Source organism: Thunnus albacares, chromosome 6, assembly GCF_914725855.1.
Source record: "Thunnus albacares chromosome 6, fThuAlb1.1, whole genome shotgun sequence".
In the NCBI taxonomy this organism is placed as follows: domain Eukaryota; kingdom Metazoa; phylum Chordata; class Actinopteri; order Scombriformes; family Scombridae; genus Thunnus; species Thunnus albacares.
In genome coordinates this window covers 34,101,974-34,127,380 of record NC_058111.1, presented here as the reverse complement: position 1 = coordinate 34,127,380, position 25,407 = coordinate 34,101,974, and the positions used below count along the sequence as shown (strand labels likewise).

The following is a 25,407-nucleotide window of genomic DNA, read 5'->3' as shown; positions in this document are numbered from 1 at the left end:
TCATTAGTGTTAATAAACCAGCTTATGCACCAAAATTGCATAGCCTGCTATAGATCTAGCTACAGATCCAGGGCTTTCGGTCCACTGCCATGACTTATATGATGTGTACTGTAGGAAGGAGAACAGCAACATGTGGCTTTTGAAGACACATCTACATGTAACCAGCATGCAACCACCTCACACAATAGTTTGAGAAATTCAAACAAATCCAGCCGTGGACTCAAATTGGATTTGGCATTTTAGCTATTTAATCAGCTCGGGTGAAAACAAATCTCTGCAAATTTACCTAAATTAATTTGCAAATTACACAGTGACTGCATATTCGTCTCATTCAACTAGACATTATCAGCAGCAATTACAGCTGTGCACACCTGGACATTCCAATTTTGCACTATTTTCATTAACAAAACTCTTAAAGCTCATGTAGGCATGTGATGCAGTTATATAGGGAGTTTATGTGAACATCACTTTGCAAGTCCTGTCACACAGTCTTCTCCTAAGTGGTATATATATATATATCATCATATGTTACAAGATCATTTCAACTGATTTCTGTTTTTCTTTGTGTTGAAATATTATTTCCTTCCTTCTTTTTCATCTTCTTCCATGCTGGCACATGAAGAACAATGAGGTGAGTAAGTCCCACTTTTAATGCTGAGATATGAGATATGTGTAGATATTTGTGGTTGAAATTACTGTAAAGCATTAACTGTCATGTCCTGGTATTATAGAACATACACTAAATTAAGTATTCACAGCTCAATCTGATACAAAAATGCGCATTATTTTAAAAATTCAAATGAAAGTCAATGACGTTTAACTTGAATCTTGGACAAACTGAATCGTGACACCAAGAATCAGAATAGAATGGTGAGATTCCCAAAGATTCCCACCCCTATACTCTCAAACAGATATTGGAAACAACAGCACTCTTGCTTACATTACTACTCAGTCAGGCTGTGTTGATTACATTTAAACACATCTGCTGTGTGACAAACTAGCTTTTGGAGTTTTCAACCACATGGACTGTGAGATGTGATCAACAGAAAGCATTACATCTGTTGTCCTCACTGAAATGTATATTTACAATGAATCAAAGTCTAATATACACCACACTGCCTCTGTTTGTTTTCATTTATATATATTTATAAAGGCAAAAGTGCACACAGGCAGTGATATACATTAACTCCAAAAAGAATCATAAATCATAACTTTACCTTCAGACAAAGACTATGGAGATATCAGTGCTAGTGTACCAGTGAATTCAATTAAAGACTTTATTCGTCCCTCAAGGGGCAATTTGAGGCAAGAGACTTTGCAAACAGAAATACACATAAGACAATTAATTTACACACACAAAAGACTAAAAATACAAATATGACAATGTTAGACAGAGTTGAAATACACAAATTAATCCGGTCCAGTCTGTAGCTGGACAACAATATTCAACCCCACAAAAGCACATATTATGTAAAAAGTGCCAAAAGTGCATCCACAGTCTATACACGAGGTAAACCGATCATTTCTTGTGCTGCAGCTGTTCACAAGTCTAATGGCTTCGGGAATGAAACCAAGCTTCCTTCCATCTGTCCTAAATGCAGGGGATCTGTGCATAAGTGTACATAAGTGACTGACTAGCAGCTCCTCACATCTCTGAAAACGTCAGAACAAACTCTTAAGTTAGCATTATTTTGATAAATTGACCACAAATTGGAAATCAGCCGTAAAAAAAACAACTCACAAACAAATTTTTGTGACACTGTAGCACTTTACCATCACCTCTGTTTGATGTAAATTGCATGCTGGGATACTTGGCTACCTCAAGCTCACATATACAAGTCTGCTAATAAAGCATTCCTAATAAACTGAGGAGAGCAAGAACACTTGATGGTGATGTGGAGCATTCTGGACTTTGAATTGGATCAGTACATTACTACTGATCACGTTTCACAAGAACACAAGTACAGACAAGAACACAGATTGTGAAATACTCCCTGTCTCCATTCTCTTTACATCAGGATTGTTCCTCCTGTTTGACTTATGACATTAGTGTATCATACCTGGCCATACTGCTGTTGCATGTCAATGTACCATGAGGTAGTGATAGCTGTCAAAATACACAGTTGTGGACAATGTTTCCAACATGTTTTAACAAGGCCTCTAATACAGTAAACTGCTACAATCTCATTTACAAGTATTCAAAATGTGTTTGGTAAGCTTGTCTCATTTGGTGTTAGAGATAAAAATTTTGCTGTAGTCTCCCTGTGATCTGATGTTTTTACTGTCTTCACAGGAAACGAGAGAATATGAGGTTTCGATCTGAGGACACTAGTGTGTGTGTGTTTCAGTATGGACAGATAATAAGCCTGCAGGCCTTTTCAACGTCCGTCGCACTCACGCCTCTGGTGACTCCCTTGGGTTTCTGACGCCTCCACCCTGTTCTCTGTACACTGAATATGAGCCTCCCATTATTTACCCAACAGAGGACACCACATCATCCCTGGAAAGGCTGGGCCACCGGATTATTTTTCTAACTCTTCAACAGTAACGGTCCAGCAGCAGTTTGTACAGTTTTTAATCCTGTGCTCGCATCCTGAGGACTTTCAGCACAAAGTAACATCACAGAAAGCACAGGGAATCAATGCGAAGCTAGTGCCATTAAGTGCATATAATCACAGATATTATGTTGTGTTATGTACATTATACACTATACAGTATGTCTTCTCCCACCACTTAAAGAACAGTGCTCATGGATTTATGGGATGTGTATGAAGAGTAAGATCTTACGATTTAAATGTCACAAAAAACAACAGGACGTAGTATTTGAGTTGAGTAAGCCCAAAAATGTTCTTTGCATCAGTGTAACATTCTAAGATAAGAAATCAGAATGTGCCTTAAATAAAAGGCGCTTAAAGACATTGTTTCACATTAGTATGCTTATTAGCTTTATTTCCAAGAGTGAGATGAGAAAAATATCAATCTCATGTCTATGTGTTAAGTACAGAGCGTAGTTAACCTAGCTTAGCATAGGACTAAGGCGGTAATAGCTAGCCTGACTGTCTAAATGTGCCTACCAACACCTCTGAAGGTCACTAGAGGCGAGCTTCACCATCACTCACACACCTCCGCTTGATGCAGAACCCTGCTTTATACATTTGTTGTTTGGGGAAAATAAACACAAACAGTCCAGCAGTCAAAGTCACATGAATAATGCAAGACAAAAATTTGCTTTGTTTCTGTCTTAACGTACCTTTAGAGGTGTCGGTAGTTATCCAACAGTTGTCAGTGAAGTAGGAGACATCTTGTGTCCAGCAGGAAAACCTCTGAAATGAAAAATATTTGTATATTAGCATGTTTATAGATTCTGGAATTTTTAATGAGGGAGAAGGAGGAGATGCCATTTTCAGGATTTTAATGTAGTAATGATCCTTCTTTTGTGGGAAAAAAACATATCAGACACACATTATTGTTCCAAGCAGTATTTTATGTGTCTCAACACATGTCTGAAGTCTATAATATTTTTGATCCATGACCTACAGGATTTGGAATAAAAAACTCATCAAAAATGAGGTCTGGCAGATTAAGTTGTCTAATGCTGTTATTTCAATGTGGTAGATACATATTTAATCATTATTTAAGTAAACATTATTGGATTGGACTCTGAAACAGTATCGGCAGATACCCAATAATAAAGGACTTGAATTGGGTCCAGACAAACTTGATTGGGACATCCTTAGTTTATACTAATCTATGCCAACCCTGTTGTGATGCCAGCTCTGCACTTAACATGTATGAGATTAGGTAAACATGACATTGATATTGATCTTTAGATCTCACTGTCAGAGAGAGAACAAACAGGTGCACACACAATCCCACAATCTTAAAGTATTTATTTAAAAAGCAGCGTTAACATATAAAGTAATACTATATATCATATTATCAATAATCTGTCTCAAGAGGATCATTAGTCAAAGTTTCAACTTCTATTTAAGAAATGGCAATATTGGTTTCATATATTCATACTGTATGTAACACGCAAATTTAAAGACCAAGGCGTTTTGATTTCTTCTTGGTTCGTCAGCATCAGTTGTATTATGTTACAATGCAAACACTTTTTAGTAAGACCTCATGTGTTTGACCTTCTATGAAGCAAAAGGAAAATGCACACCAAGACAAGCTGTTGTTCATATTTCCATTGCCTGTTTGGAGATTGCGTCTAAATTTAGACCATTTCTGTCATAAAAACATACAGTATATATTGTCATATGATAATATGTATCCTTGCAAGCTGGTGTGATGACAATGATAATAATTAACCTATTTTTGATTCATTGTACATAACGTTCCGATTAAGCTACTTCACAAACATCTTCAATAAAAGTTATTGTTCAGAAAAAAATATGTCTTATTTGTTGAATCACTTGTGTGCATTGAAGGTGAGTGAATGTTTGTGCCCTTTTGACTGTGTGAGCTTGTTTGAATTGCAGAAATTTTAATTTATTGTGCTCATATTGAACACAACATGAAAAAAAGATCTGTTGAATAAATGTAACTTGTCTGACTCAATTTAAATTCAATTCAATTAAATTAAAGGTGACTGCAACTGAATTCAACTTTCAATTATAATTTCAAATCATAGTGTGTTCTCTATTATTGGTTTATCAGCTCAGATTCAGCTTCCTGAAAATGTTGTTGACTGAATATGGAAGTTTATAAATGACAAAAGTAAGTCAAAACAGATTTAAGCTTTAATCATTCTGCAACTCCTGATTTGAGTGTACAGTGACAGATTTGTAAGTGCAGAACAGGTTTTAAGAGCAACACTCTGATTTGACACATGCTCAGAATTTTTACCAGCTATTTTGGAAGATTCTGACCATATGTGACAGTCTGATTATCAACAAGTTTTGGATTACTGGTTTTAAAAGAACACACCCATATCTGGTTGTGCGAATATTTGCCATATTTGTCTTCCATTCACCCAAATTGAAGCCGGCACACATACACATTTATTATGGTTCTGTTCAGTCACTCATAGTACTTGAGTAAAACGTCTGTGGTCTTGGTTAAATATCGAAAAAGTCATCACTGACATGAAGCATGACAGGACAGATTTACTTTTTCAATATTTAACCAAAACCCCCATATTTCCCTATTAAAAGTGTTCTGTGGTCTCCAGCATCAAACTTTGTACACTCACCATCCACCTGGACCACCACCCATGACTTCTGTGCAACACAAGAACATAACTCTTCCTAGACTGGAAAAACATTACCAGTGATCCTAATCCATACAGCAATTATGTTCCCATCCATCCATCCATCCATACATTTTCTGTACCGCTTATCCTCTAGAGGGTTGTAGCTGGAGTCGATCTCAGCTGACATTGGTGGTGGTAGGGAGTGGCAGGGTACACCCTGGACAGGTCGCCAGTCAATCACAGAGACAGAAAACCATTCACACTCACATTCACACTTAGGCACAATTTAGAGTCACCAACCTGCATGTTTTTGGTCAGTGGGAGGAAGCCGGAGCACCCAGAGAGAACTCACGCAAGCAAACATGCAAACTCCACACAGAAAGGCCCCCGCTATGTTCCCTCCGAAACATATTTGGAAAAACACTTTGGTAGGATATAAACATAATTTTTAGGACACAAGGTTGCACACTGGGAAATAGCCTGTTTTTAGAAGGCAGGGTCTAACAGAATGACACTTGACCTCCAGGTCAAATCAAACAGAGTTTGATTTGCGCTCAATTGAGTTTGCATTGTGAGGGATACAAACTCCCAAAGTAAGAGATTACAACTTTAAAGTCCCCCTCTACTTAAAAATGTGTTTTTCTTTTTGTTCCTTCTGTTGGATGTTGTTGTCTTCACTTATGAAGAATTATGTACTGTATGTGCTGAGTTTGTTTTCCCATTCATCAAGGGGGAATGTTTGTTATAATCTGAGATTAAGGGATGAATTTAGGAGAATTTGTGACATCACAACTAGTTTGAAGCCAATTGTGGTCCAGTCGCAACTTACACTGGTGTGCTGTGGAAACTTGAAGCCTCCAGTGCACATAGTAACACTGATCCACATGTTAGATCCAGCAGTTAAACTTTTGAAATGAACAATATTTGCATATTCTAGATCCTGCATGGATTTTTCAATGAAGGAGAAAGAGTAGATGTTATTTTAAGGATTTTAACAATGTAATTGATTTTTTTTTTGTGGAAAAACCATATTAGACACACATTATTATTCAAAGCAGCATTTTTATTCTTAAATGTCTCAAGGGGATCTTTACAGACAGCAAGCTACATGCAAAGGAAATCGTGATGCAATCCCTCTTAGGCCCTGATCAGACAGAATGCTAATCATGAGGCGCACCACACTGCCTTTTTTGTTGCAGCCTACAATTTAAAAAAGAGCAGCGTGCTGCATCTTTTTTTATTGTTGCTAGGCAACCACCTGACAACACTACCCAAGAGTTAACTATTAATACAGTTTAAATTAATGACGATTTACTCGAAATCTCATGTACCACACTAATTTGCCTCCAGGCCTGCTGTTTTCTGTTCAAATCATGGTAACTACGGTTGGTAAAGTCATATAGCTCCAGGTATCCAGCAACAGCCACCACTGGTTTGTCCTCCATGATTGTCATCTCCACTTGTTGTCATTGCCACCACAGAAGGCCCGTCTCTCAATTCGTCAGACTAGACAATGGGAAAAAATAATGTCCAGGGCTTGTGAGTTGATTTTTTCAACTCGAGATGTTCATGACACTCCTGCAAAAATGGGAGGAGCTCAGTAACTCAAAAGCAGCAAACAAAAAGCTTCACTCTCATTGAAAACAATTGCAAAAAGCTGCCTCAGGCTGCTAAAAAGTGTTCTGTCTGAGCAGGGTCTTACACAGTCAAACCTTTGAATACTCATTATTCTGTCCTTGATTCCTCTCAAAACTTTTTTTGTGCTTATGAAACTGAACATACACTCTCATAAATGTTGACTTGCAGACTGATAGCTACTCTAGTTTTTTGCTTACTAATTACTAATTTTGTCATTAATTAACTTCCATACCTGGCCATATACAACAATATTTGATATATTTTTTATTGATATTCTTAATATTGAGGCCAATCATGTCACACTATACTGTCATTTTTTTTGTCATGTTTCTTTATGTGGTTTTATCTCATGCAAACACTTTGATGTTCTCTGAACTCTGAAGTATTTGAGCCTTAGAGCACAAAAACAAAATTAATTTTCATGGGTGTGATTTTTCTTTTAATGCCAATGGAAAGGTGTAAATGCACCAATATATTTGCCAGTCAGAAGGTACTACTGTATGTTTTCTTGCAGGTTTGGCCAAATTCCTAGATGTCACAGACTGCCATTGTTCCTGTTACCACCTGGCTCAAGGCTGGCAATGAGAAGGGAGGCCACACACAGACATATCAATCAAAACGTAATTTATTTAACTCAAACAGATAAACATAATAACTAACTAATGGGGTGTGTAAGTAGGAGAGACATCGGTCGTGTTAGCAGTGTGTGGGTGAGTGAAAATATGGTGTAAAGAGTGTTGGCTTGTGCAACAAACCAAACAAAGGAAGAAGGCTGAGGGCCCTGCAGTCGACCCTGCTGAGAGAGAGGGAGGCCCGATCCCAATGTCCACACTCACGGACTCACGGTCCTTGAGGCACGTTCCCGGTAAGTCCGCGAGGGCTTAGGGCTGTCCCACTGTCAAATCGTCAAGTGCATGAGGGCTCTCCTGCAGACATTTTGAGTCCTTTATGCACACTTTCTGTAAGTCTCTGCAGACTTTGCCTGAGAGAATTACCCACACTTCATAGTACTGTGATGTTAAATCAGCCTTAAATACAGGATTACCAGGGAAAGCCCAGAAGTGTTAACAAAAAAAAAAAAAAAAAACGGTAAACAAACTGGCATGTGAGTGTTAAGCCTGGCATAGTGGGTGCACTGGTATGACTAAATTTACATAGAAACACTATATTAACAAGGATTTAAGATGGTGCATAAAGAACACATGAAATCAGAGGAATGCAAGCATAGATTATATTATACACCTAGTTTATTCATCAACCATTTATTTAAATTTTTGCTTAATGATGCTGTTTTGACAAAAATGAGTAAATTGATTATCTGACAATCACCTGTCATCCACTCTGCAAGGCAGGAGCCTGGAAGACGTTCAAATCAGGCAGTCGGTCCCTTACTTGATGGTTGAGTGCATGGTTATTTTGTGTGTTGGATATTATCTATCTGTTTTATACTTTGTTTAATGTATTATGTGCTTTATGAGTGAGTGGTTTTACTATTTTTGTCTTTTTCTGTTTTTGTTTAAGTGATCTCACTGAGACAAATTCCCATCAGTCATGTTGATATGGCAATAAATTATTGAATAAAAAGTCCCAAACCCACAATATATAACATGTCTCGGTGTCATCAAGGTAACAAGATATGTCACAAAGTGCTGTCTCATACCTATTTAAACCATTTCGAGCCCTTGCAGCCTCTCACACTGAATCACTTACCAGGTGACATCAGTTAAGTCCCGAGGGTTTAGGGGGGACATTGGGACTGGGCCGGAGACTCCCAGAAGGCAGTCTTTTTATGTCTTTTTGGAAGCCAAGCCCAAATGGGCAGGTACAAGCAGGTGACCCTCCCAGCTCCATCTGACAGCTAACTCCCAATATCTGCAAAACAGGCAGCAGAGCAAGGCAAACAAACAGGGAGAGTGGGAAGGGCCATCACATTCCCAAAAAAAAATCACATGGCAGCTACATGCTGTGGCATTGATTAAAGTAATCCATCATTTGCACTTGTACATTTCTTTAAAGCGCTACAATGACTTCAGTCATACAAAGAGTAATTCCATTTTGCTAAAACTGAATATGAAGTCATCTCAGCCTTCCATTGTATTAGGTTTCATTGGGCCTCCTCTCTGCCTCCAGAAAAGAAATCAGTAACAGTGTGCGGTAATGAAGAAGTGAAAATAGTCCCATTAAATGTGATAATTAGCTGTGTAATGAAGTCATGACATGAAAAAACTGCAATACATCTGCTGTTCAACATGATGTATGGTGTTTGTCACGGCAGCAGTATGTCTCAGAGCAGGCTTTAATGGATTTTTGAAAACAGTGGAAGCCTTAGGGTACAGGCTAAACCTGCAGCACAACACACAAGCTCTATCCTTCAATGTGACTTATCCTAGAAATCTGAGTATTGTTGTGCAGGTAAAGGACCCTATTGGCCACAGAGAAGATTTTGTCACACTGAGCTTGGTTCACAGCTCTGGAGGAGGAGATGGCCTTACCAAATTAGCCTGGTTCCAGATTTGTGAGTCGCTGCCCACAGCTTTGATTTGGTCAGTGATTGAGATGGATCAAGTAACAGATAACAAAAATTAAACCAGAATATTTCTTTGATCAACATGACAAAGTTTAACTGCTCCTAGCTAACACTACCACAGCTTTCATGTCAAATGAAATGAGGTATGTGGTAATATTTCTTTAATCAACTATTTACATTATTATGTCTTTTTTGATGCCCCACATTGTCCATAACGGTGGTTCTCAATAGCAAAGAGAACCCCTGGATGCTCCATTTTTTAAATATATGTTCAGTTCAAAACATGACATTGTGCCCATGCTTTGGGCACCATAATCCTTTCAGTATTTGATTCCAAACAGATGTTTTTGTAGAATGTTAAGAAAGGCTGATCTGTGTCATGTGAAACTAGTGTTCAGCTTAAAAAGACACAAAGTGTCTCTATCGTCTAACTCTATCGTTTATTCTTGGAATAATACTGATTCATTGACATGCACTTGCAAGCAGCATTTTAATGTTGTCAAATAATTTGGAAAAAAATCTCTGCACACCTGAATGTGTGACAGGTGCCTCAAAGGAAGGTGCAACTTGAAAACAATGAGAACTCCTGCACACTGTCTGGCTTACTGCTGGAATATTTATTAAATCACAACGTTTCGTTCTGTCCAACCTTCATCAGGCATCAAAGATAACACTCTAAATGGGGGCATTTTGCATTACTTCTGATACTTTAAGCACATTCTGCTAAAATTTACTTAAGTAAGATTTTGAATAAATACTTTACTTGTAATGGAGTATATTTTATTGTGAAACTGTTACTTTTACTTCAGTAAAATATCTCAGTATTTCTTCCACCATTGCACATGACTTAATAACACATTGCCTGATCTGCAGCAGCTTCATGCAACTAGTGTGAGCACTTTAAGTGACAGGAAACTCAGTTAAAGCCATTTGGAAGTCTGAACATCCACTTTAATGTTTCTATGTATACAGAGACTTGTGCAAACTTTCCTCAGGTGATCATCAAATTTAATCTGTAAATTCAGTGATGAGCATCCATTTTGCAAACTACAAAAGAGTGCTGCCTCCCTCTGCTGGCAAGGACTACAAATTACCCATCACTCAACAGGCCAGTGCATTATCTTTAATTACCTGGCATTCATTTTTGACTTTTACCTTGCTCTCCAGAATTATCTGAACATGTTTTGGTGCCCCTGCAGTAAAGTCCAAAATACTCAAAATTAGGGCTGAGAAACAAATATAAGTTTATCATGTCTCTCTATATATACATACGGTCAACTTGAGTTAACATTTTTTGTCAGAATCGTATTGATATTGAGATGTAATAATGAACCCAATCATCATTTTGTCGAGAACTAGCTCACGATATCAAATAATGACAAACTGGACATGTAGTGCACCTTTAAGAATTTTTTTTTAACATATATTTTTATATTTATTGTTGTTGCTATTTTGTGTTTTGTCTCTTTTCTTGTTTTACACATTTATATGACTATATTCACTGCTGTTTGTGTTACTGTCTGGCTGAATTGTTCTTGTCCTTTCGGTAGTACAGGAGAAGCAACAAAAAGGAACAAGTATTTGTTTCAAAAGTTGTGTATGTTCTGTTATATTGTTATTTGTTAATAAAACAAAGACCTTCACCAGCTTTCTGTCTTACACATTGGATCATTAAATCATTTCACTATATCACACTTTCTTTTAATGGTGGTAGTAGTAGGCTGGTGGCAGTATTGTACTATTATACTATTTGTAGTAAGTATAGTGGTGGTAATAATAATAGGCCTATTAACAGTTGCAGTAATAATAATAATACCAGTCCAAGTCATTGTAGTTATAACATTTATTTTGCAGTCACAGTCGCAGTTGTGCTAGCAGTAGTAAAGTCAGTAGCCTATTACAGTTAGCACCTCCAAGAGATGCAGCAGTGTGCTAAAATTTTCGATTTCAGGATCAGTGACACCAAAGTGTAAGCTGCAGCAGTTGTACTAAATCTGATGGAGAAGCAGCAGTAGTTTACAGTGGTCAGTATCACTGGTTCAGGTTAGGTAAACGTAGCCTATCAGCGACGTGCATTAGCAATAGTAGCAGCCTGCTATTGATTCAAGCAGCAGTATTACTCAGTATACAGCAGTATACAGACAGTATAGTGGATTCTAGTAAAAGTCGACTGTGGCAGGAATAGTAATATATTCGTGTAATTGTGAAGTCCACTATAATAATGCACAGCATGCATAGTATCCAGATGCAATGTACAGCATCTATCCGCTCCTTGTTACAGAATGTGCGTCTCCGTCATTATCCACATCCGTTCCAATGCGCATGCGCGTCCGGCGGTTCGCGGTTGCGCCAACTGGTAGAGGATGTTGCTAGCAGCCAGTGTAGATGCACAGCCTTTTTCACAACAATAACATCAACCAAATTTGCATCTCAGCATACCTGATTTGAGGATTATACATTCCATACGCTATCGGGAACCGTGCATTGGACCGCGCCACGCCGAAATCCCTTCTGTATTTTTTGGCTCCATGTTCTGTTGACAATGGGAGCGGAGCGGTTTGCACATTTACAAGCCTCCTTTTTGCAGGAGCAGAAACAAGAATCATGGCTGGCCAGCTAGGCCGCAGATGGATTTTGTAGCTAGCAGCAACAGTCTTTTGATATAAAATACTGCATGTATGCTTGGCATTAGCACATGAAAAGGGGTGCTAATACACCAGCGTTTTAAATATACGATTATCGTAGAGTTTTGTGGTCTTTTTTTGGGCAACAACACAAGCTAGTGAGCCCGCTAGCTTCACAACCTTGACTGGTTGACGTCTTGCCTTCGTCGTTAGCTCCTTTAGCCAGCTAACGATAACTAGCATCGCTTGGCCAGCCATCCGTTGGTCAAAACATTTGGAAAAAGACATTTATTGCGGGATTTACTCCCGTCGTTGTGTGCCCTTTGGGCATTTGTATCGCAAATTCCTTTTGCAGCGTCTGCTCCTGGATGAATGTGGGACAAAATGGAGACCCCGACGATTGTGTACGATTTGGATACCTCTGGGGGCTTAATGGAGGTGAGGTTGCACAGCCCGAAGGCCTTAATTAAGTGAAATATTCCGTCAATGTAAATGTTTTTATGCCTTTCCCATCATATTAATTGCCGTTATCTTCAGTTCACCGTAGCCTGCTGTCAATCATTTCTCGACTAGCTAACTTGCTAGTTAGGATTGGTAATGGAGGCCACAAGTTATCGGTACCGCTCTCCACAAGCTTAGCATGAAATTGGACAACGGGCACAAAGCTGCATTTTTCTCTACACTGTAGACAAACAGTCAGACAGCACCGCTGTGGCTCTATGGTAAACAGTGTAAACAACTTTTACAGCAAATCCAAACACTGCTGGCGCCCCCGAAGTCCGAGGAGGTAGAGAAGAGGAGTCGGAAGTTGGTGAGGGACGTCCGGAGGAGCGGCAGGGCCACCAACCACGACACCTGTGACAGTTGCCGGGAGGGGGGAGATCTGCTGTGTTGTGATCACTGTCCTGCAGCCTTCCACCTCCAGTGCTGGTAAGTTTGGGGACAAGTCCTGCACGCATTATTGCATGCTGAGTGTGTTTAGCAGACAAGGGACTGCAACTGTGAGTTTGCGTTAGATGCATGAAAAGATGCTGAATGCTAACTCCAGTGAATCATATTCTGCCATTGATAGTGTTGAACGAACGCACCTGGTAATCTTAAGATATTTGACCTGTCATTATTGTATGCACATATCCGCTACACATTATTTAACCGTAAATTTCAACTTCAACCATCGGTGTTCTCCTCATATTCACACTGTATCCTAACGTACAACTGCACCGAGGAGGGCGGCAGTGAGCCTTGTGTAGCACTTTGTGAAGTTGAATTTCAATTCTGTGTTAATGACTTATATGTTGAATTTAACAGCACATATTGACACGTTGAATATAGTCTGGTGAACAAAGAGAACAGGACATTTAAGTTAATTTAATTTATATAGGTGTCGAGTAACTTGAAGAAGCTAACCGTTATGTGTCCTCATTATGTGGGGAATGTGGTGTCTCGTTTATTGTGGCTGTTGTGTAGTTGCAAAGCTTATGGAGAACTCACTTTAATTCATTATTATCAATGACAAGCATATAAGTAAGACGTACAGGGGTTAAAAGAAATGTGGAAGTGTAGCCGTGTCTGTGAAGGCGGTTAGAGTTAGCTTGCAGTCGGTCCTCCCCTCCTGCCGTGGCTGCAGCCAGCGGAGCTGCTGCTGCTAAAAATGGAGTCGAGACTGCCTCTGTTTACAATATGGCGACCTCCCTGCTCTTTTTTTCTATCCCACCGCCATCTTACCAACCTTTAAAATTCAGCTTTGGGGAAAAAAGGAGTTCATGAATAACACGGATGAAATGTTTTGTCATTTTTCGAGATGGAGCAGTGGAATGGTAGCGTTTGTTGTGGACACGTTAGAGGTCGACCCATTGTAGCGTTTCTCCGGTGCCGCTTTGTATGGCTCCCCGTTACACATCTGCTCGCGTGATTATTTTAACTTTGGCATTTGGAAGAGTTGAGTTGAGACTGTCACTTGGAAACAACCAAACAGAAACGTTTTCTCCATATATGGTCAGGCCTTTCAATGGCTTCATCCTCACAATTTGTGGTTCTCTCATATCACTGCATATTGGAGTGGGGGGGGGGGACTTTCTGCAGTGTTATATTAGTGTGTATTATCTTGAATGTAGTATTGCACAGGGCAACTTATGATAATCCTTGCTTGTGAGGTTTTAGGCTGTAGATGATAGTCCTGGCTTCAGGTGTGTCCTGCCCATTATACAGCAGTCATGACATTGCCCCCCTGGATTTATTGTTGTTCTGTCAGGCACTTGGCTCATGTTTGTTTTTACCAAAACAACATTTTTCAAATTTTTATTTTGTCTGACCATGTTTTACTTGGAAATGATGGTGAAATTTTCTGTGGATATGACTGGAGAATGTCTAATTATTGTTGTCATGTACAGTAGATTAGAACATTTAAAATCTTTTCTCATGGTTATAATTAATTCACACTGCAGCAATTGTAATACAAATGTAAACAACTTAGAAATTGAGATAAGGAATACTTTGCACATCATTGTCAGGCGTTTTCCTAATTGTAATACAATAATCAGTCCACTAGATGGAGACAGGGGTTTACTTGCTGAATTGTAACTGGTTTGTTAATGCTCATAGTCTTAAAAACTGAAATCAATAATAATTTTGAATATGTATTTAAAGATAATTCGAAATACTGCACACTGTCAACAACACAGGATTGTTGGGAATATGGTTGTAACCAATAAGATAATAAATGTTTTTTTTATTTGTTTGTTTTCTTTGAAACTACTAGATAGGTCTTACTTGCAAAATCATGCATTAGTCTGCATTCTGCATTAATTGTCAACCTGGTCACTGATGATGTGTTTTATCTTCTTACCACAGCAACCCACCTCTAAGTGAAGAAATGCTTCCCCCAGGGGAATGGATGTGTCATCGCTGCAATGTTCGCAAAAAGGTCTGTGGCAGTTGTTGCCTTTCGCACACAATCCTTCACCATGACACTGTTGACATGTAGAGAGAAGTATCTGAATGCTTTATGGACTGTTAAATCTGTGTTTCGGTCTTTGTTCCCTGCCGTCAGAAGCGAGAACAGAAGTCAGAACAGACCAACGGCCTACTGGAAAGGTCCTCCTCCAAGCGATCTGCGTCCCCAGCTGTGGAGCTGGAGCTTAATGCTGGCCCACTGCGGCTCGACGGCCTGCCTCCGGGAGCAGGAGCAGCAGGGCCCGGTCTACGAGTGGCCCAGGTACGCCTCTTGGACCGCAGGGCCAGCAGCAGACCGAGCAGCCGGCCCGGCACACCCACCTCCAACACTTCATCCACACCAACCCCCTCAGAGGAGCAGAACGATGGGGAGGAGGAGGCAGCGGAGCCTGAAGATGAAGTTCAGGGCGCAGAGGTTGAGAGCGCCACAGTATCTGCTCCAACACCACGCCTCCTCAAGAGGCCCTTTCAGCTGCTAATAGCAGCCGCTATGGAGAGAAACCCCACTCAATTCCAGCTGCCCAGCGAGCTCACCTGCACCACTGCACTGCCAGGTCTGTCTGTCAGAATGACTACCTCAACGTTGTCAAATGATAATGTATTTATATAACTTAGCATTAAAATGTAATGGTGAAGAAAAAAAAATCTAAATGACTGAAGAAATGTAGAAAAAAAAGACATGATGTAACATTAAAGCACAGATACATGTTGTTATATTTTCCTACAGATTACTAGTCAAACACAGTTGATGTGATGTCACTTTGATATTTCCAGCATAGCTACAATTGAGTTTGATATTACAAATATTCAAGATTTCCAAACAGCGATGGTAAATATTCGGGTTTGTTGAAAGCCCAAACCAAGGGATAAAAGAGAGTTTCTCAAAATTTTCTGGCCAGGGACCCAATTTTCCCAAATTACCAATTTTTTCATCAGTTAGTGACTTCATCAGTTAAGAGTCCAATGAATCTCAGCTTGGCTTACTTTTGTATTTTATTTTCAAGAGCGTAAAAGCTCCAAATAGGTTTTTATAGAAATGGTGATTGGTAACCTCTTGTGGGATACTGAGCCCTTCTTGATGAAAGGTTGCCAGAAACCAAACTAGGAATCCATTAAGCAAAAGTACATTTAGAACAAAGTACTGCACTTTGATAAAAAAAATATCTCCTGAAATATATTGAACATCAGGTTTGTGATACAGAACAGCATACAGATGTCTGGGTTGGATAGATTCTCAAATGTCTGTCTTCTGTTTTGTTTGGATTTCCAGGCAGCAGTAAACGGAGGAGAAAAGAGGAGTTACTAGGGAAGCCATTCAGGAGGCCTCAGCATGAACTGGATCCCAATGGTCTGGTCCCTCTACCAGTTAAAGTCTGCTTTTCATGCAACAGGTTGGTACTCAGGGATGATATGCACAGATGTACACAAGCCTGAAATGTGTCATATCTTGTACTGATCCCCTTGTGCTTCTTGTCCTCTCATAGGAGTTGCAGGTTGGCTCCATTGATCCAGTGTGACTATTGTCCCCTTCTGTTCCATATGGACTGTCTGGACCCTCCACTTACAGCCTTACCTGCTGGCAAATGGATGTGCCCAAACCATGTGGAGCACTTAGTGGTAAGAGGCTCAGAGCTAAATTAAGTTGTTTTTTTGTTTTTTTTTAAGTTTGCACGGGGCAACAGAATGATTAATTTCAAATGCTGTCTATTGCACAGCTGAATCAGAGGAGCCTGAGCCTCTCCAGCCGCTGTCAGCTCTTCGACCAGTTCCAGGACAGAATGTCCCAACACGCCGTCAAGCTGGACTTCCTACGTAGAGTCCATCGGCAGAACGCACCCAACCGGCGCACCACTCACCAGCACAACAAGAGGACCATCAAGGTAGACTGGCTGCCCCAGTGGGAGGATGTAGCATAATGATGGCAGCAAAAATTGATTATTTTCAGTTGAAGTCATAAAGGAAGGCTTTATTTCTAACAATCACTGTTTTGGACTCAGGTGCCAGATGCCATCAAGTCTCAGTACAGGAATCCTCCCACCACGCTGCTTCCTGCAGGGGTGCGTCAGTTGGAGCTGGTCTGTAGCCCTGTTCCTGAACACCAGCCCTCAAAGCACCTCACCACACAGGCTGAGCAGCAGGAGGTAGGAAGGAAAAGCTTTTACAGTTGATGACAGTAGTAAATGGTAGGCAGATTGAATCAAAGTCACCTGCAGCATCAGCTGGTGTCCATTTTGTTTGAAGCAGCTGACATCTGTGCAAAATGTTTGTATTTTGGCAAGTTACTGATAGGACTGTATCAGACAGTACTTTTTTGGCATTGACTGAACATGGAGGATCAAAAACTACTGGAAAAAAATGTGGTCAGATTTGTAATCATGTTGACTTATTCTCTGATCAGACTGCTCCTGATTTAAATGCCATTTTTTTCCAAATGAAGACTATTTCGGAAAAATACAGCTGTATGTGTGTTTGTGGTAACATTGGAAAATTTGTCCTCTTTTGTTCCAGAAAAAAGGGGTTTTATTGAAACACATGTTTACATTTCTCAAATTAAGATATCATATCAGAGATAGATGGTGAAAATCTCCGTAACGCTTACCTAACCGTGTAAGTTACAGCATATCACAATATTGTAAGAATCAAATTCTGATGAATCAGCTCTATTTGATATCACATCATTTTTTCCATCAGATAAGACAGGGTTTGATAAAGAACTGATGTTTGCTTGTGGTTAAACTTGGTTCTTCTGTGTTGAACAGTGGCTTCAGGATGTCATCGCCCTCCAGTGCAGCATCATGCGACACCTATCCACCAAGCAAAAGGCTTCATCCACGCTGTCATCAGTAACACTGTCAGCAGAGTGGGACTCTGAGCAGAAAGCCAGTGCTAAATCTTGTGTAACATCAGAGGACATTAAAACTCAGGCCTCTTTAGGAAGGACTACTTCCCCTGAACCCTGCTCTAAACCCTGCAGTACACCTGATGACCCCCAGGGGGGTTCTCTATCACAGGACACCCAAGCAGAGCTGGGTGCTTGTAAATGCAGCATGACACCCTGCCAGAACTGTAGGAAACCCAACGGACCTCTAGCAGAGGAGGGTCAGCCTCCCAAAGCCAACGGACCTGTAGACTGTAACAGCGCGTCAGAGTCCTGCAGGCAGACGGAGCTGCAGCACAGACTGAAGCCCAGCACAACCCCAGACTCAGCTGCTGCCTCTGGGCTGGTGAACCATATAGGAACAGAAACAGTTAAAAAGGAGCCTGAGAGCACTACAGAGGCCTGCGCTCAGAAACACTGCCCCGCCGCCCCCACGATATGGCCCCACAGTGGCCAGCAGAACCACAGGAGCAGCGACGAAAAACCCTCCTTCTCCATCACCAGCAGTGCCCGCTCAGATACACCATCTAAAGGCAACCAGGAGCATGACTCAGCAAAGCTGGGATCATCATCACCAACTCCAGGTACACACTCAACACACCCTGTGGACTGCTAGTTGGCTTCATCTGATATTCTCAAGCACCGCAGAAATAGCTGCTTAATATGGTGCATAAAATATTTATTCTGGCAAAACGACCAATCATTTAATGGAAAGTGCTACTGCAGTAGCCACTAGTTACTAGAGCCAAAATTGGATTAATTTAACAGCATTTTTTGACAGATCCCATCATTATAGCCAGTAGTTAAAGCTATGTGCAGTTCTTTTATGGAAGAAATCTATAGATACATATGGAGCCAGGACAGTGACTTTTCATTTTTGGCATTGTAAATAACATTTTCATTATGGTTCTAGCAGATCTCTGCCAAACCTGCGTAATGCTTGTTAAATATAAACGTGAACTCAGCCCAGTTTAATGTGAAAAACAAGGGCAGAGAGAGAGGCAGACCTGCTGGAGGCTCGCTGCTGGTCTGCAGTCATTCCAGAGGCTGTGGAGAGGACAGCGGGTCCTTTAGTATGCAGATTATATGGAAATCACTCTGGGCAAGGAGAGTGGGATATTATAACAAGCATTTTACACTGATTTTCTGACAGGACATAATCAGCAGATGAATCAATAATTCAAATAATTGTTAGTTGCAGCCTTATATGGATACAGTCTCCTATCATGATAGACGTTATTGTATATGTACTTCATATCCTGACCATGTTGAGTAATCTTAATTGACAAATTACCAGATGGGTATGTCTTCCACCATATCACCACCTAAAACTATCTGTATGCTTGCGCTTCAGATGAAACGGAACTGTATCGCAGGGTCACACGGCGCAGCATGCAGACAGCACGTCTACCTACATCTGTTGTGACACTCAAACTGGTGTTGAAAGTGTTATTAGTATTATACATTCAAGTTTTAGCAAATCAGCAAGCAGATGTAAATCCTGCACACACAGCTGAGTACTCAACTAGATTTTCCCCACATTCACCAAAACGTTCAATCTTCCAGTGGCTCAGATGTCACAAAGAGGTCAGTTCCAAGTTTGAGTGTTGAGAGTTTCATGCAGCACTTCCTGTTTTAAACTTTCACAATTCTATTAAACTGCAATTTTAAGCCACACATCAAGTATTTGTGAAAGTGAACTGCTAGTAAGGTGGTATTTCCACATGTTGGAATAGCATTACATTTACACTGTGTGGAAAAGATGCATCTTTTCAGGATCTCAAAGTTTGTAGCAGAACTGTGGTCATTGTTTAGTTAGATAATGTATATGCTGGAACTTAGTTGTGACTTAACCTTTCTAATTGAATATAGTCTATGACTGGTGTCAACTCAGTGGTCATTATTGCAGCTCATTAGTGTTTGTTCCCTCACTTCATCTGCCCTCCACTTGAAATACCTGTAGCTTTTTCCACTTGGCACTTTTCGCTCATGCTGAGTCAAACCATGCCACATTGACTTGCGTTTCCATTACCGGTTTAAACACGCCGAGTTGCGTTGAGTCATGCCCAAGATGTCCCAGCTCCCAAGTGGGGATCAAAGCGTGCCTGACCCGCCTCCGAGTGCGTTGCAGTGACGTCAGATGGGCTTCGTCATCATTCAGGGACGAGCCAGCTAACTTCGGTTTTAGCCCTCCACTACTTAAAGTGGGATAAAATGATTCAATGGTGCGGCTCTTCTGGACTGAATGTTATCGGACTGAATGGATCAAATTCTGATAGTGACACAAGTCATTTCATGAGGATAGTGATGCTCAAAAAATGTATCCACCAGTATTTACAGACACTCTTTTGACCACTAGTCACAGTCCAGCACACTTCCTGGAGGCTTGAGTGAACAGAGCTAAAAGAGAGCGCTGCTTTTAAACGCCATCGACTCAAGACAAACACGTCATCAGTTAAAGACACACCTCCAAGTGGGTAGTCCTGCTGTAGATGCAAATCTCTGCCACACCGGGGTGACGTGCCAAAGCCAGCACATGTGTATGGAAAACCCCTTACTGGTGACACTTTCTAGCAGTCCAAAGTCTAACAGCTCCCTCTTCTGGTCACTGGCAACAATTTCCCAGTAGATCTAAGTGTCACATTAAAACAACAGTGTGATAGGACAAGAAGAACAGAAACAGAATGGAGCTGACTACTGCAGTTTTAAAACACGCCCAAATAGTTAAACAAATCAAAAGGGACTATAAAAATAAGGTTAGTAAAGTTCATTTAATTGACCACATGTTGTCCCTTAATTTTTCTCCTCCGCAGACATCAAGGCTGGTCCTGGACTGATGGACTCGCTGCTGCCCAGCACCCTCTCCTCCTTCACTAACTTGTCCAGCTGCATGAAAGAGGGGATGGACGAAGATGGGAGTAAGTGTCCCCGCTCAGTAGTGAGATGTGACAACACTGAACTGCAGAAATGTCAAGTCTGTATTTAAGTGTATAATAATCTTCTCATGGGATTGTGTGTGTGTGTGTGTGTGTGTGTGTAGGGATTGAGCTGGACAAACTGGATGCAGAGATGATCAAGCTGCTGGCCTGGCAGAGGATCCAGCAGCTCTTCCCCTGCAAAGCACCCAGTACTCCTCCTCCTCCTCCTCCTCCTCCTCCTCCACCACCTCCTCCTCCTCCTCCAGCCAACAGTGCTGCCCCCAAAACCCCATCACCCCGCCCTGACAGTAAGACTCCTGACAGTGCTGTTTCAGTCTTATTTTATCTAATAATTATCTTCAAAATATTCACACTCTTCAACCCTCCTCCTGACAGGTCAGAAGAAGGTGCAGGCTCGAGCCGTCTTCTACCCTCTGACAGGAAAAGGAGGAGCCGTCAGCATGTGCTACAGGACGTTATACATAGGATCTGGTGAGACACGCTGACTGTATCACTGTGACTCAGCTGCTATTCAACCATTTCAGGAACTCAGGCACTTTACTTGTGTTTCAGCCACAAGAAGCAGAGTTGAGCTTTAGTTCCTGTGCTGCTAAAAAAAGACAGTGCTCTGCTAATAGTACTAATGGAACAATTAGGGCAGAATTTGCAGTTCTAAACATGGATGATTGGTCAAGTACTAAATCAATAGCACATTGTCACTACTACAGACAGACAGACTCTGGAGTTTTCAGTATCTTTTTACTTCTGCACGTCTGCTTTGCGTCATTTTTCACTCTGTCATCAGTCCAAGTGGCCTGTTCTCCATGGTTCTTCAGTTGCAGTAGGAACACAAACAAATACAGAAAAGGGTCTTTAGGTTTCCTGGAAATGTCTGGTTGAAAACGGCTAAAAACTGTCAAGTACCAAATGCTCTTCACTTCTTTTTGAATGCTGAAATTAAAACCAAACTTTTCCCAATTTTTTGACTGTTTTTTTTTTCAGGCAAATATTTTTGCCTGAAAACTTGAGTTAACTTTTGTTAAGACAAAAAGGGTTTTGTAGAAAAACATGGTTGTATTTGTCAAAGATGTGTATCGAAAAAAAATGATTTGTACTGGTACTGAAATAGATAAGGTCCTGTATTGTCAGCAGTGTAAAAAAAAAAAATCTAAACATAGCCCTGATGTTGCTGCAGTTGATGATTGGACTGATGTTCATGTTTCAACAGTTCCACAAAGTTCTGAGTGGACCAATCTTAGTAAAGGCATTTAGACCAGCATGAGACTAAAATAAAGTAGGTCTATTAATGATACAGTGATGTTGTCTGGTGGTGTAGAATTTCTTTGAAATAAAATCTTTGCACTTTCTTATTTTCATGTGTTTGCTAGTTTTGCTGTACTACTGCTACAAGTGAGAATCTTTCTAACTTCTTGTGTAAAGGTGCTGACATGGACGTGTGCCTTACAAACTACGGTCATTGTAACTACATATCGGGGAAACATGCCTGTATATTCTATGATGAGGTAAGAGCTTTCAAAGTGCTGTATTGCTTACATTTACTCCCCTCTTACCTGTTCAGTTCATGCAGTACTGTTGTTAATGGACGTGGTTTGATTGTGTTGTGTAGAATACCAAGCATTATGAGCTGCTCAACTACAGCGAGCACGGCACCACGGTGGACAACGTCCTCTACTCCTGTGATTTCTCTGAGAAGGCCTCGCCGTCTCCACCCAGCGGCCTGGTGGCTAAAGTCCAAGGCATCATCCGTGAGTCTGTCTCATTGAAAACACTGTTAAAATCCTCCAGTGTGCATTATAGTAGATAATCAGTCTCTGACACAGAGTCAGGCAGAGGACAGTTGGGTTATTATTAAACATGCACACAAACATAAATCATGCAAACTTTCTGATTCTGATTTCTAAACATGTAAACGCTCTCTGCAGGTCGCAGTAAGAAGCGGGAGGAGGACGAGGGTCCTAGCTCTGTGGTGGGTTTGTTGCCAGCTGGCGGAGTGATGAGCAGCCAGCCTCAGGGCGGCTCCGAGCTGACGTGCAGCTGCAAGGCTAGCAGCTCCAGCATGATCGGAGGCAGCGGGGCGGGCTGGGAGGGCACAGCGCTGCTCCACCACGGCAGCTACATCAAGTTGGGCTGCCTCCAGTTCGTCTTCAGCATCACCGAGTTCGCCACTAAGCAGCCCAAAGAGGAGCAGACCACCACGCCTGCCGCTGGTTGCACCAGCAGCAGCAGCACTACCAGCACCGCCCCCACCAACTCCACCTCCACACCTCCTCCCAACACTGCCACAGCCAGCAGCCCCTCCAGCCAGGACGAGGCCGACACTGAGACTGTCCCCTCTCACCAAGTGCCCGCACTGCACTCCAACTCTGTTCCATAACCCGCACAGGAAGTCCCGCCCTCCCTCCTTTTGTTTTGCACCTTCCGAGTCACAATGAAGGGAAAGCTGCACAGCTGGTTGGTCAACAGGGAAAAGTTTATTTTTTCATTTTTAATGGTTTATATCTTTGCATGAACTTGAAGTATTATTGACAATCTCTTCTGTTTTTGAATGACTGACAGCAACCTTCTGTTCACTTCAGACCGCTAGGACTTTGAGCGAGCATTATTTACCTGCGCTCACTTTTTCTTTTTGCCAGTATATTAGTTATGTATGGTGTAACATTACTTTGTCAGTCAGCCCATTTAGCACAAACCTTTTATTTTGTAGTATTGAATTCCATACATTCTAATTTCTTTTGCTGCTTTTGCACCACAGGTAGCTATATATGTATGACAACATACATGCTTATACACTATGATATGTATATATTATGTAAATATATATAATTCAGTGCCTCTCAATTGGAGAAACATTGGATTTCATGTAGATTTACCATTTTTTGGTTTTTAACTGTACAGCTCATGGAATTTGTGATACTGTGTAGAGTACCAGAAGTTTTGTGATAAAACTTGTTCTTAGTCTGTACTTTCCGCTGTAGTCCATCTGTAAATACCACATTGTTTTAGCACTCATTTTAACATCTTGTGCTGCTCTGTATATAAGCACTCTTTGTCTGTACCTGCTTGTCTGTTCAAAACGTGTAAATACAGAAAGATTTTCTAAGAACAAAATCAATGGATCTGTGTCCTGTGTGGATCTAAGTTTGACTTTGGATTTGGATTGTCAACAGCACCAGTAAGGATTCTTGCTAATACTCTGAAAGGTCATGATAAAGGAACTGCATGGAAAACATAGACAGTGGAAGTGCTGTTTTTCAAAAATAAAGCAATGGAGTAATAGAGAAAATAATCAGTTGAAATGAGAGTCACAGAGTGACCAGGCAGCTGATTTTTTATAGTTTGGGAAACTATGAATAGCTAATTGATACATTTAAACTCGGTGTTCTGTATCTCGGCTGCATATATCAAAAGTCTAAGTCCAATAAATAGCCTTCAAACAAGTTCATGTGCAAAATATCAGTTCTTACAGCAGAAGGAATAATCTGACATGCTATTTGAAATATTCTTACAATATCTTCAATGAGTAAAAAAAGGATATATTCACCATTTTATGGGATAAACATGTGGAGGTCAAACAGTTTTTGTCATATTTGTAGGTCATGCAAGTGTCAAGTCTTGGCGATGAAGTCCTGAGTAAGTCCAAGTCTGAAACTTCACTATGTGCCCTTTACTAAAGTAATACCAACAGAAAGAGACATCTACACCATCAAAAAGAGAAGTAGTTCAGAAAATAAATACAAGATGGCAGTTGTTTCAAGAACCGGATCAATTTCCTGGACTTCCCTTGTCAACTATGTGCAGCTGGGATGAGTCTGAATAAATCTTGACCTGCTTGGACCTCCTTGTCTCTGTTGGACCTACAGAAAGTTAAGTTCTTACAACTCTCCAGGCTTCCCATATTCTCCTGCCTCAGACCGATTCACTCATCTTCAACCAAATTCAGTCTAATTCTGCACTGAATTCATTCTGATTTAAAAGGACAAAGACACAGTTAACTTCACACATTTCCACACACACACAACTCACACACTGCCTGCGTCACGTAAAGATTATCTGTCTTATTTAATTTGAATTGAGGTTAAAGGACATTTGATTTTCACATTATGACTGAAGTTTTCTGATTTCATGGAGATTTATTGGACTGAACAAAACATTTGTGACTGAATGCTCTAAATTGATTGTTAATATTTAGTTTAATCATAAAATGTTGAGGAAGATCAATTGTGCTTTTTATTTCTTACATTCTGTTGTATCTTTTTATGTCTACATGTTTAATTATGTCTATATATTTAAAGTGTTTGAATGTACAGTATGTGACTTGAATAGATGTTCATACACAGAATGTAACAATGACATTCCACCTCACTGCCGCCTCTTATCACAACTGTGCACGAGTCTGTGCAGGAAAATCATATAACCCTGTCTGATAACATATTGTGACTAATAGTTGAAATTTTGATAATTCAGGGTAATTTCTTTGTGTGTGATGCTCAGGAAAATCTATTTAATTTTACAAACATTTCATTTGTCATGTATATGTGCAAAGTCTGTCTTGGTCTCAGGTCATAATATGAGCTGCAGTTTTAACTGTGGCCATAATATCAAAATCACATCACCCATACTGTGCCTGGAGGCTTAGTGTTGTTCACCTT

General features: G+C 40.5%; 2 protein-coding genes across 4 annotated transcripts in view; both read left to right on the top strand.

Moving 5' to 3' along the window:
* Positions 1-2,916, top strand: part of sez6b (seizure related 6 homolog b) — a 266,490-nt gene extending 263,574 nt beyond the window's left edge. For all 3 annotated transcript variants that reach the window (XM_044353824.1, XM_044353825.1, XM_044353826.1), the window contains 2 exons: positions 623-631; positions 2,294-2,916. In XM_044353824.1, coding sequence (XP_044209759.1) covers positions 623-631; positions 2,294-2,323 — 39 coding nt within the window. In that variant the 3' untranslated portion in view covers positions 2,324-2,916. The remainder of the gene's footprint in view (positions 1-622; positions 632-2,293) is intronic.
* An 8,760-nt stretch (positions 2,917-11,676) lies between these two features.
* On the top strand, positions 11,677-23,866 carry phf12b (PHD finger protein 12b). Its single transcript, XM_044354298.1, has 15 exons — positions 11,677-12,427; positions 12,738-12,919; positions 14,840-14,912; positions 15,039-15,495; positions 16,212-16,332; positions 16,426-16,558; positions 16,657-16,821; positions 16,939-17,082; positions 17,701-18,403; positions 20,633-20,737; positions 20,860-21,045; positions 21,134-21,229; positions 22,178-22,260; positions 22,365-22,503; positions 22,681-23,866. Exons 1-15 carry the CDS (start codon positions 12,362-12,364, stop codon positions 23,130-23,132), a joined length of 3,105 nt encoding a protein of 1,034 aa, XP_044210233.1. The 5' UTR covers positions 11,677-12,361; the 3' UTR covers positions 23,133-23,866.
* The last annotated feature ends 1,541 nt before the right edge of the window (positions 23,867-25,407 follow it).

Coding starts and splice junctions, on each gene's coding strand:
- phf12b (XM_044354298.1), top strand. CDS start 12,362: ATGTGGGACAAAATGGAGACCCCGACGATTGTGTACGATTTGGATACC. Junction 16,333..16,425: donor GTCTGCTTTTCATGCAACAG/GTTGGTACTCAG, acceptor GTCCTCTCATAG/GAGTTGCAGGTTGGCTCCAT. Junction 22,261..22,364: donor CCTGTATATTCTATGATGAG/GTAAGAGCTTTC, acceptor TGTGTTGTGTAG/AATACCAAGCATTATGAGCT.